At 36.8% G+C, this 13420-nt stretch overlaps 1 protein-coding gene and 1 long non-coding RNA gene across 2 annotated transcripts; one reads left to right on the forward strand and one right to left on the reverse strand.

Moving 5' to 3' along the window:
- The first annotated feature begins 2155 nt into the window (after nt 1–2155).
- On the forward strand, nt 2156–9725 carry LOC102807731 (uncharacterized). Its single transcript, XM_085494708.1, has 9 exons — nt 2156–2295; nt 3005–3240; nt 3599–3704; nt 5910–6028; nt 7001–8288; nt 8520–8777; nt 9073–9162; nt 9358–9573; nt 9676–9725. Exons 1-8 carry the CDS (start codon nt 2157–2159, stop codon nt 9558–9560), a joined length of 2439 nt encoding a protein of 812 aa, XP_085350834.1. The 5' UTR covers nt 2156; the 3' UTR covers nt 9561–9573; nt 9676–9725.
- A 561-nt stretch (nt 9726–10286) lies between these two features.
- LOC146729925 (uncharacterized) lies at nt 10287–11860 on the reverse strand. The gene is made up of 2 exons (XR_014927828.1): nt 11824–11860; nt 10287–10485 (listed from the first exon to the last, which is right to left on the reverse strand). It is a non-coding gene; the product is annotated as an uncharacterized LOC146729925 (long non-coding RNA).
- Nucleotides 11861–13420: the final 1560 nt, after the last annotated feature.

Consider the following 13420-nt stretch of genomic DNA (forward strand, 5'->3'; position numbering starts at 1 on the left):
CCCACATACAGCATTGCTTAACTATACATTGACAATTCATACAGTGATCACCCACATACAGCATTGCTTAACTATACATTACATACTTAAAGCAATACAAATTTCTTGTGAAATTTTCTAATTTCATTTACAAAATTTAACACCTACAGATCAATCATGGCCTTGATACACTTGAGCAAGTATTGTATATTATACAAATTTGTTGCTTGGCTAATGTTATAATTATCGATGAGTGTCAGGCCCATTGTCATATTTTTCAGTGAGGTACCGAGGGTACAGTAGATTTTGGTGATGATAGTGCTACTAGTAAATATATGACTGTTTAATATTAGCAGTACTTTGTAGATGTATGTACTATGAAATTTGTAGTGGTATAGAGTTAGGAAGGGGCACTTGTAACTGTTTACCTACAAAGTTCACAGCCGTCATGTCAATACATACAACACTCATACATGTACAAAATACTGTTTGGTTCAATGCCCCGACACACTGTGTTTCAAGTAGACAGGTTGGTTATCTTCATTTTTTTAACCAACAGATAGTAGCTTTGCATCACCAGTTACCTCAACCTACTGCATGTACATGGTTTATATTGCGAAAATTTTCAAGTAGCGGGCCATTTTTGTCATGTCAATTTTCAAATCGCCAACTGTTTTTTTCAAGTAGTGGATTGATTTAAAAGTAGCAGACTGTTTGTAGTTGTAGTCCACTGTAGAATGGTGGATTTTTGGTTTTCTACAAATATAAAATTTGTATGAAACTTAGTGCATTCATGCTCTGGAAGAATTTTGTGTAGAATTTTTTTATATGCGAAAACCCCTCAAATCTTTTTCATTTCATGGCGATATCTTCAATCCCTTATTGTTGACTACATTTTGTGAAATAAAAAAAAAACTTTTTGACTTCTTTTGAAAACTACCAGCTTGGCGTGTATTTTTTTTTTTAATTTTTGATAAAAATACAATTTTTTTGTCTTCTTTTTGAAAACTACCAGCCACGTATCTTGGGTGGAGTTGTGTCATTTTATCGTAATATCTTCATTTCTCAATTTTTAGCTCTGCTGTCATTGGTAGATGGCAGGGTGAGCTGTTTATATAGATGATTGCCTGTCGCTTGTCTGTCAACATTTGCATTTTCGACTTCTACTTGAAAACTACAATCTCAATTGGTTTAATACTTGGTATGCAGGTAACTTGGATGGATTTGTGTCAGATTTGTGCATTTATAACAATATCATCAATTCACTATTTTGGGCTGATATTTTTGTTATTTGTGGTAAAATTGTTACTTTTGACTTGTTCTTGAAAACTGCCATCATGATTATTTTGATACTTGGTATGTGTATGTACCTTGTGTGAATCTCTGTCAGATTTGTTCATTTCGTGCAAAATTTATTTATAAACAATATTATGAAAAAAAATCAAGTGAAAAATGTACATAAATTAAATAATTGATCAAATGTTCTGGATAAGGAAATGCCCACGTTCAATTTCTTGACCGACTCAGAACGAGGCTCCAGCTAGAGAACCTAATTAGCATACAAGGGTGATTTGTGACGTCACGAGGGGAATTTGTCATCGTTTCACAATAGCCACTATATGCATGCAGTGCTCGGGAAGCGACACCACGGTTACTAAAAAGTAACTGTGGCGACACCGAATCTATCTTATCATCTGACAAGAGTTCTGAGATCGAGGAATATGATGACAATGAGAGACGTCACAATTTTGTTTTAGAGTGTCAGAGACAAATTGGCCCATACAGGTTTGAATCTGCGAAAAAAGTAGGTGATGTGGGTGACCGTGTACCTCCCTAAAATGACCGTGACGATTCAGGCACAGAGTTTGAACATCGTGACCAGCTAGGCAACTCACATCAGTTTTTTTTAAAAATGCAATTTTCAGTTTTATGATCTTCTGATGAAATCATGTAAAAGACACAAAGTACGTGAACGGTGAATGCGTCCAGTGCTTACATTTTCCAATCGCCATTTTGTGTTTTGTTGTTGTTGTTCCACAATTGATCTAGTCATTTCGACTAGTGCCATTTTTAGGTATATATATGGTTTGTATCAAGTTGATAACAATTGCAGTTGCCATAGCAACAACCATATAATCTACCATGTTTATTTTGTAGTGGTCCGTGCTTATGTGGCTATGGCTGGAGCTTATTATTCAGGGAAAACTTCGACACTATCAAACTTAGTTGGCAAGCCATTTGATGAGATATACAAAACTACTGTTGGCGGTGATATGTTTGTTTTAGATCTAGACAACTGGTCAATTGAACATACAGGTACTTATTTGTGTATGTTTACTGTATATTGCATCTGTACATTTCACTTATTCATGACACAATTAAGTACCTACTGATATTATGCTAATATTGTATGTTTACATATCAATACAACATTACACACATTAGAACAAATCATAGTAGCATCGGGAAATGGATAATACTCTATAATGCTACCAGTTATATGCAATTGTACATAACTGTTATATTTGACAGAGATAACAGTAATAAGTGTGTGTACATATAAGCACATAGACATGTATATTTCAATCACATTTACAATTTACACATATACCTCACATGATAGGCACATTTAATTTCATTGTGCAGACACGAAAATGGCTGAATTGTGGCTATTTTAGTGTATGATCAGACTACCCTGGCATATTTGCTAATTAATCTAATTGTTATAGTGAAGATACCATGATAGGAATGTAAGTATATAATCAGCATTTACAGAATGAGTGGATGCTCAAGACTTGATTGTAAAAACTGAATTGAGAAAAAATGCAAAACCAACAAAATGCAAGCTTTGTGATAAGAAAGAATACTAGCAAAATGGTCTGAGATGTACACCAATTAGTTCCTTCACAGACTCACTCACTAATTTGCATTTAATTTACTAAAAATGTTTTCTTCAATTTGCTTGAGCTCTGATCATCACTTATCACACCATCTGCATGTTTTTATATTTTTGTTATCAATCTAGCACGAAGTGATCAATCCGGAAATAAAGGTATTCATACTACTCGAAGCATATCACGTACGATTACGGCTTCTTTAGATAGGAAAGAGAGTCAGCAAGCATCTGCTGATAGATCAAGAACTGAAAAGCTAAGACGTATTGGTGAACGTATAAGACGAGTAGAAAACACAGATGCAGTAGACTTTGATGTCACCCTACTAGATTTTGCAGGACAACAAGTCTATGAAATGTCTCATCAGGTCTGTCATTATATTTTTCTTTAATTATTTTTACAAAAATATTTACCCTTCTGTCAGACAACAGCTGTATCCTTTGTATTATCCCAATTACACATTAAGATACATATATCTGACATCATATCATGTAGTGTATATAGTCTACCATTATAGCATTTTTTTTTAATTTTATAATCAAACAGTACTCCACTCCTGATTAGCATGCACACTCAGGTGACAACAATTCTGGTATTTCAATATATTTCATGAATGACGTGGTTCTTATTAAATGAGACTTCAAAATGGTTAAATTTCATTTCAATACAATCTTTTTACTGATGTCTTTATATATTTATATAATATATTTTGAATTACTTTCTAGATGTTCATGGCTATGCTGGGAATTTATATCCTCGTAGTTGATTTGTCTCTTAAACTTGATGATGTAGTTCCTTATGATTTTGGTGGGAAAAAGAAGACTTTGAGAGGTACGAATTTAGGTACTCACTCATCATTGCCTGTGGTGAGATATTGATCAGAATATATCTCAGAATTTGGAAAAAAAATGCAATCTCACAAGTTCCGTTGTGTATTAATCAATCACTTACATTAATGTGTATTGTATAGAAGGTTCTAAACAAGACAAATAGTGTTTTCTGATCATTTGATCTGTTAATGAGTGGTTTCAATCAAAGTCCTTGTATCTGCAGTGATACATGGTAAAATGAAGGGCATCCTGACAGACATTTTTAGGGGATGGTCCATCACAGCAGGGCTTTCAAGCACGCATTGAGCTGTTTATGGTCTCTGTAGAAACGAACCTCTCTGTTGGTCCCTACGTCACAGAATATGTCTCCTGCATTGTGTTACGCACCAGACCCTTCACAGCTGATAGTATGCCCACTGCACTCATGAATAAGTTGTGCAGTGTTGTTGTTGACTGTGTAACAAGTTATGTTGCACCTTAGCTTGTCACAGCATGTGCATGTCTGCTTCCATCTCCGAGTTAGTTAGACATCAAAATTTCACTTTGTTGCCCAATGACAACAGGATTGCAAGTGAGTGTTGCTGGATCACTTTGGTATTGATTATGATGAAAAAACCATCTGTCTCGGATAAATGAAAATGCTCCAGGAATTGTCCTACCACTCCTTGTCACATCTTCTTAAACACTAGTTCACTACCATGAACCTAGGCTTGCATACAATATAATATGGGAGTGTATAAATAGCGAAAGCCAGGAAATAAACAATAAACTTGTTGAAACTTGTCACTGACATCACAAATTGGCATAATTTAGATATTACCAGATTTGGTGGGTGAAGCATTCATTTCAAGATGGCAGTGAATGGCGGCTAGCACGCCGACAAAAACAAATAAAATCGGTTTGAAACCACAATCTGAAAACTTGGAGTTCTTCTAGTTGTGTTAATTGCTCTTCAGTACTTCTCTTGGTTTTCCAAACATGGGCAAATTGGATGTTTACTGGAGTGACAATGTTCAATACGCACTAGGTTGAAGCAGTCAAGATTTTCAGAACTCTATCCACTTTTTGAACAGATGGGCAAAGTTAAAGTCTGACCTACATAGATCAAAGCTTGCTTTCATTATAGCACATTTTCAGAACTCTATCCACTTGTTGTTGAACAGATTGGCAAAGTGAAAGTCTGACCTACATAGATCAAAGCTTCCTTTCATTATAGCACATTTTCAGAACTCTATCCACTTGTTGTGAAACAGATTGGCAAAGAGAAAGTCTGACCTACATAGATCAAAGCTTGCTTTTATTATAGCACATTTTCAGAACTCAATCCACTTGTTGTTGAACAGATGGGCAAAGTGAAAGTCTGTTCTACAATGATCAAAGCTTGCTTTCATTATAGCACATTTCCAGAACTCAATCCTCTTGTTGTTGAACAGATTGGCAAAGTGAAAGTCTGACCTACATAGATCAAAGCTTGCTTTCATTATAGCACATTTTCAGAACTCTATCCACTTGTTGTTGAACAGATGGGCAAAGTGAAAGTCTGTTCTACATAGATCAAAGCTTGCTTTCAATATAGCACATTTTCAGAACTCTATCCACTTGTTGTTGAACAGATATGCAAAGTGAAAGTCTGTTCTACATAGATCAAAGCTTGCTTTCATTATAGCACATGTTCAAGTGAACAATAAACTTTTTTTATGTGAGTGTAATTTGTATGCATGTCTATCAAATATTATGCATATTTTGGATGAAATAACTTGTTCATAAATATTTAATATATTGTTAATAATTGAGATTTCTAAGGTGGACTACACATATCTAGTGTGAATATTTCACATCAACAGAATAAAAACTCTTAAAGCCATTCAAGGATGAATCTCTCACCAACTGATAAACCAAAATGGAAACAATGCACCTCATTTTTAATGTGTTTCAAATATTTTACACGGTTTTTACTGTCTAAATATAAAGAAGCAAAAAAGAAATATTTTTATTATAATTGTTGTTACTTGTCTTTCCTTTGTTTTTTCTTATCAAAATTAACTGTATTATTTCATGTTCTTGTATATGCTTCATAATTACACACGAACATAACATGCATGATGTTGGTTAATTTAGTATTAATTATTTTCTGTGACATTTGTAACCTTAAATTCATCAACTTATTAGCTTCAATCACATATTTATAAATTGTCTAATTTCTCAGAGTATACTCATGGATGGATGAATTCAATACATTCACATACAACTAAAGAAGGTCAAGATCTGAAAAGTATAATACAAAATGTCATTGTTATTGGAACAAAGATTGATTTAATATCAAAGGTAATGTGTATTATCTGTTATTTAAAATGACTTCTTTCACAATTTTCTTATCATATGTAGAAACTTTGTTTTGGCGAGTGATTTACAGTACATACCGTCCCTGCTTGACTAACAGTCCAAATCCTTTTAGGTATTTTCGTGTTCATGTTTTGCTAAGCACCCATCACTTCCAAAATGCTCCAAATTTGACTGTCATAAAAACTGGTCTTTGACTATTGTTTCACTTTTCTGAATACCGGCATTCAAATATATATAATACAGTGTTGATATTGATCACCATGAATATCGTTTGAATACATAGACCATGGTAACTGTTCATAAACCTACACATCAACAGTGACTGTTACAGCCACGAACCATGGTAAATACTTCATTCCATTTCCTGTTCACCTTACAAAAAATGACAATTACCAGTTTTTATGAAGAATTTGTGCCATTTTTGTGTCGAAAATAAATCACTTCCACATTGTGTTACCAGAATGTTTTTTGGAATTCCTAAAAAGTTTCTTGCAACAAGAATTTGCGCACAATCAAAAACAGTCAAAGAAGACATACTAGCACTTGGTAAAACACAAATTGTTTTTTGCCCAATTTTTTGAGTGGTGTGCTTGACTAAGTACTCACCCCTGTACACAATGAGACCTACAGCATCAATTCATCGCCAAATCTAATGTGTACTTCTGCATTTTTGTATAATCACATGAGTACACCATCTACTCTGATTTAATACTTCTCTTTTATTCTTGTTTATGTTTGTGAACAAATTTCTTGTAAGTAACAAATAGAAGAATCATATTGTTGGGTGGATCTAATCTGTCTGCCCAGACACTTCACATTATCCTAACAGCACTGTTGACATGATCTCAGTGTCCATTTAATTGTCATTTCTTTGTAATCAAACATGAATTGTTCCTGGTGTTACAAATTACAATATCATGAATTTATGATTTGTTTTCAAATGATATGTTTCAGAAAACGATGGAGCAACGAAAAAGGGAACTAGAAGATTTCTTGAGGAGTATGGAAGCTGCTGTACACATTGCATGGCCAATAATTCCTATCAGCAACAAACCTAAGCAGTCACCTTCACCTACTGGTAACCCAAGTGATCTTTTGCAGTCACCTTCACCAGGTGGTAACCCAAGTGATGCTTTGCAGTTACCTTCACCAGCTGGTAACCCAAATGATGCTTTGCAGTCTCTCAAAGATAAGATAAAGGAGCTTGTTTGTCAACTCAGTCATGAAGTTTCATTTAACTGGTTGCAGTTCGAGCTTCTACTGAATCAAAAGGTGGTTGAAGAAAGTCTCCGCCCAGTAATGAAATTGAATGACGTCTATGAGGTTGGTGAATCTATGTCTTTATCTAAACAGGAAGTGGATGACGTGCTGAAATTTTTCCACAGCATTCGCGATATCCTACACTTTGCAGATGATCCTGACCTTCGCAATGATGTCATCATCAGTCCACAGTGGTTCATTGACTTGTTGAGACTTTTCATCACTCACATACCAAAACTCCCTGATAAGAAGAAGGAGGCTCTCCACAAATTGATTAGCGATCTGTATGACAAGTTAACCACTCACGGGAAGCTTGATGTCGAATTGGTAGAATGGGTCCTAAATGAGAAAAACAGACTAGAAGACAAAGACATACTACTTCGACTATTTCAACAGTATGATATCATTTACCCATGTCCTCCACAATCAGGGTCAAAGGTCACCGAATACTACATGGCATGCCTTCTTAAATCAGAACCAGAAAATCGTCTACTGTCTCCTTTACATAGTACATCAGGTCCTACTCTATACTACCACTTTCCTCGTAAATATTTACCTGATGGGTTTTTCCACCAGCTAGTTATTAGATGCACCAAGAAGTGGCCAACAGTCGAGTTATTCTATAATGATGCCTGGTTTGATATTGGAAACAACCATATCCTCATCGTGTCTAAGAGAGAATCTGACATCACGCTTACAGTGAAGACAGAACCAGCAGGAAGAAGAGCTGTGAAGTTACAGTCATCCTATGGTCCAGAAGTAAGAGAGTATGTGGAGGATAGCCTGAATATCCTTATCAAGCGATACAACCCTGGTCTATCATACACACCATGTTTGAAGTGTCCATGTGGTAAACATGATGAATCAAAGATTACACCTGATGGGAAGGATATGGATGATGGTTGTGTTGGCTGTAGTAAAGATAGATGCATGTATAAAAGCAAAGTTATCATGTCTGATTGGTCCTTCTGGGAATCTTCAGGTTAGTATTTTGTTTTGATTGATATTTATAATTAAAAGGCAGTTATGATATGGTGAATTCTGCTCATTTCATCAATAGTTATGTTTATCTATATAAAGAATAAATTTAAATAATTGTTTATATTTTAACAACTATATATATATAATTTTTGGTAAGTAAAGAATAAACTTGCTTACTTAAACCTACCATCCATCTTATTTGCTGTAATTTTCTGTATTTGTCTTTTTTCAGGAGAAGATTGCCAACCTGTCATCACCAAATTAGATGTGAAATCTGGTTGTGTATCTGTTGAGTGGGACCTGGGTAAAGCGACATCAGGGTGTATTGAGAGATCTGTAGATAAACTTAACTGGACTGAAATCAAAGCTGTGAAGGCTAAGACTGGTTCTTACAAGGATCCTGGATTACAATCCCAGACTACATACTATTATAGGATACAAGTTGAAGATGACACATCTGATGGTTATACCGTCTCTATAAATACTGAAGGTATATATGTATTACACTACACTCTTATACTACTACTGCTTGTAGTATGACTTGAACATTGTCAGTTTCAGATTCTCCATATCAATTTCAGGATTGCATGTGATAACTTCAAATTGTCTGGTTTCTCTCATCATATGACCATGACCTTTTATTGTGGTGTTAGTACCATGAATATAAATTGAGTCATGTGATGATGCAGTGTGGTACATGTATTTATAATATGTATGTGTCATTGACCCAAGCTGAGTAATCCGATGTATTTTTCTTATTGTCTCTGTATTATATTGTTTGACAGGAGACATTGACTCATCCAAGAATGAAGGAGTTTCTTGTGAGGACAGGTTCAATCAAATGCTTATTGAAGTTTCTTCTGAAATGGGAGAAGGTAATTTATAAATCACATTTTGTTATCATTTCAGATTTTGCACATGATCTAAAATTAAATTATGAATAGATTCATCATATATTAAGTAGATTTTATTGAAGTCACCATTTCATTCATCACAACAAATGAGTAGTATTTGTACTTCACAGTGGTGTGTACCAGTAATTTGATGAATAATTAAATGATTCTTCACAGAGGACTTGACATTATTAAAACAGCACTGTGGTGGTCGACTGATACCAAAAGGGATTCTGGAGAAGAAGACAAAAGCATATGATGTGTTTGATTGGTTACGTCAACAGTGTAAAATCAGAATTGACAACACAGAGTTTTTGGAACAATTATTAAGGAGTATAAACAGGAAAGATCTGGCGAAAAAAGTCCAGGAATATCACTGATGACATGACAGAGGTGAATATATTTATCTGAAACTGTTAATTAACTACTATTAGATTGTAATAAATTAATAACTATTTATTGAACACTGATTTCTATTTGTTTCTGGTGTTTCAGATTTATGGAAGTGGTACCAATAGATCTCCAGTTGAAATTATAGATATAGCCATACTGAGTGTACCTTGTCATAGATCTACACTTATGAAGTTATCAAGAGGGACACACTTACAGCTGTAGATGTATCCATATATAGTGTTTCTTCGTTACAATTTCACCTTTTGTAAACAGACACCCGTAGGACACTTGTGGATCAGTGGAAGAGTCCCTCATCCAGAATTGTCTGTTTTTGAAGTTTGTTTAAAATTAGTATTTTTTAAAAACTTTATAATTGTGTTCTACCGTAATAGCCAAACGAATTCCTGTAAATTTTGATTTGTGAAAGTTGTCTACTTTGACAAAGAATTTTTTTTTTACATTGTCGCGTGAACTGTGTGTCAAACACAGCGTACATATTTTGAGTGCATTTTTATTCCAAAATCTCGATGCAACATTTTGCCTGTTATGTATTTTTGTTTTGTAACTTTGAACTAAACATAATTTTCTATTGTCAATATTTTTATTCTTATATTTTAATTTTCACACAGGAATAGAATTAGTAAAGTCATAATCTCATTAACACGACAGTACACCACATTCAGTCAAATAACGTTCTCAGTCACACAAATAAATCACTTTCTAACATTTTATTTGATATTTTGTGCAGTTATTGCAGACTGTTCGCATGTCTTGATTGGTAATGAAAAAGAATATGCAAATGATATGTAAATTAGATAATTTGTATGCATGATTTCGTAGTAAATAAAGGAACAAACTATCTAGGTCGTATTGCAATTTATTCAGAATGCAGAGTTTCAGGAACTACTGATCCTCTCTAGGTACAGAGTTGCAAGTACTAACCCCCCCCCCTCCCCCGGTGGTTACATATACTATCCCGTCCATACTGAGCTGCAGGTGCTACCCCCCTCCCCCAGGTAATAAACCTCCCAGTACAGAGTTGCAGGTAATAAACCTCCCAGTACAGAGTTGCAGGTAATAAACCTCCCAGTACAGAGTTGCAGGTAATAAACCTCCCAGTAATAAACCTCCCAGTACAGAGTTGCAGGTAATAAACCTCCCAGTACAGAGTTGCAGGTAATAAACCTCCCAGTACAGAGTTGCAGGTAATAAACCTCCCAGTACAGAGTTGCAGGTAATAAACCTCCCAGTACAGAGTAGCAGGTAATAAACCTCCCAGTACAGAATAGCAGGTAATAAACCTCCCAGTACAGAGTTGCAGGTAATAAACCTCCCAGTACAGAGTTGCAGGTAATAAACCTCCCAGTACAGAGTTGCAGGTAATAAACCTCCCAGTACAGAGTTGCAGGTAATAAACCTCCCAGTACAGAGTTGCAGGTAATAAACCTCCCAGTACAGAGTTGCAGGTAATAAACCTCCCAGTACAGAGTTGCAGGTAATAAACCTCCCAGTACAGAGTTGCAGGTAATAAACCTCCCAGTACAGAGTTGCAGGTAATAAACCTCCCAGTACAGAGTTGCAGGTAATAAACCTCCCAGTACAGAGTTGCAGGTACTATCGATCCCCTGGGTAGAGTAGCAGGTACTACCGACCCCCTGGGTGGAGTTACAGATACTACCGACCCCCTGGGTGGAGTTGCAGGTACTACTGACCCCCTGGGTTGAGTTGCAGGTACTAATGACCCCCTGGGTGGAGTTGCAGATACTATCGACCCCCTGGGTAGAGTTGCAGATACTACCAACCCCCTGGGTAGAGTTGCAGATACTACGGACCCCCGCGGTAGAGTTGCAGATAATAAGCCTCCCAGTACAGAGTTGCAGGTAATAAACCTCCCAGTACAGAGTTGCAGGTAATAAACCTCCCAGTACAGAGTTGCAGATACTACGGACCCCCGCGGTAGAGTTGCAGATACTACGGACCCCCGCGGTAGAGTTGCAGATACTACGGACCCCCGCGGTAGAGTTGCAGATACTACGGACCCCCGCGGTAGAGTTGCAGATACTACGGACCCCCGCGGTAGAGTTGCAGGTACTACCGACCCCCCCTGGGTAGAGTTGCAGGTACTACCGACCCCCTGAGTAGAGTTGCAAGTACTACCGACCCACTGGGTAGAGTTGCAGGTACTACCGACCCCTGGGTAGAGTTGCAGGTACTACCGACCCCCTAGGTAGAGTTGCAAGTACTACCGACCCCCTGGGTAGAGTTGCAGGTACTACCGACCCCCTGGGTAGAGTTGCAGGTACTACCGACCCACTGGGTAGAGTTGCAGGTACTACCGACCCCCTGGGTAGAGTTGCAGGTACTACCGACCCCCTGGGTAGAGTTGCAGGTACTACCGACCCTCTGGGTAGAGTTGCAGGTACTACCGACCCTCTGGGTAGAGTTGCAGGTACTACCGACCCCCTGGGTAGAGTTGCAGGTACTACCGAACCCCTGGGTAGAGTTAAAGGCCCTACAGAACCCCCCCTATACAGAGTGAAAGGTGCCCCCCCCCACACACACACAGAGTGGAAGGTGTTTGGAATAATCTTTTTTGCAAGGCTGTTAAAAGTTACCTGCTCTTATACACTGTGCCCGATTGGTCACCCAACCCTAACATCTAACAGACAGACCAATCAGAGAACAGCGAGTTTGTTGACAGATCAATTTTTTGTGTACAAGAGTATGATTTGACTGAACTGGACTATGCACCCTATTCATTTCTACAGGCTATCTATACGTTTTATGCATGTACATACGCAGTGACTGGCTGGCAAATGGACCCTATTCATTTCTATAGGCCATCTACATTTTTGTATATGTGTTGTGTGCATGTATATACGCAGTGACTGGCTGACAAGAACTGAACAAGAGTTGAAGCATTCATATAAGATATGATTTGATTGGTTGAAAGAATCTGTCAACAAACAAGCTTCTTGCTGATTGGGTGTTAGGTTGGGTAGCAAATCAATTACCCAGCATTCATTTCTGGCAACAGCATGGTACAGAGAATGGCCCAAAAAACTTATCTACACGCATGCTTATCACATGACCATCGTGCTTAACATTCACAATACTCTCGTTTAGCGTAAAATATAACTAGCTGATAGTTCACACTAAACATGGAGATGAGATGATAGACGTGACCAGTCTCTGTGTTTGAACTGTACAGAGAGAAAACCAAATTGTGTGACAGTCTTTATCACTGTGAGAATTTCACACTAGATGACAACAATCACTTGGGTGGTGAAAGTGTGTGATTGAACTGTACGGAGAGAAAACCAAATTGTGTGTCAGTCTTTATCACTGAGAGAATTTCACACTAGATGACAACAATCTCTTGGGTGGTGAAATAACTCATAATAATGAAAGTTTATTTTGAAAAAAATATTTCAAAAGAAAAGTAACATTTTTGTCGATTTTGAAAACCAGTGCGACCATAACTGCAATTGCACGGATGTCACACGTAATTAACATACAGTTTGTATGATTCGTAATCATAGTTCACTTGGATTTGGTCATGTGATCGAAAGGTTATCACTTGATATCACTTTATCATAGAGCTGGTTGATAACCATGACATCATCGGTTGTATTAACCAATCACCTTCGATTTATGGAAAATACTAACCTATGAGGTTACTCATGTCAGCCAGCTCTACGGTCATGTGATATTCCTTTCTAAAGCTAAGACTATATATGGTAGCTCACTACCATAAGTATAACCTTAATGCAAATAAAGTTTCCATATAAGGAGAGGTGGGAATCCACTGCATAATTTCTAAATAAGACAAAAAAATGCATTAACA

This window comes from Saccoglossus kowalevskii, chromosome 20 (genome assembly GCF_978046115.1).
Source record: "Saccoglossus kowalevskii chromosome 20, keSacKowa6.1, whole genome shotgun sequence".
In the NCBI taxonomy this organism is placed as follows: Eukaryota; Metazoa; Hemichordata; class Enteropneusta; family Harrimaniidae; genus Saccoglossus; species Saccoglossus kowalevskii.

What these genes read in the sequence shown, in the direction of transcription:
- LOC102807731 (XM_085494708.1), top strand. Translation starts at nt 2,157, where the DNA reads ATGGCTGGAGCTTATTATTCAGGGAAAACTTCGACACTATCAAACTTA. An exon ending in CTGGTCAATTGAACATACAG is followed by an intron (nt 2,296 to 3,004) that starts GTACTTATTTGT and finishes TTATCAATCTAG; the next exon opens with CACGAAGTGATCAATCCGGA. An exon ending in CGTCTCTATAAATACTGAAG is followed by an intron (nt 8,778 to 9,072) that starts GTATATATGTAT and finishes ATTGTTTGACAG; the next exon opens with GAGACATTGACTCATCCAAG.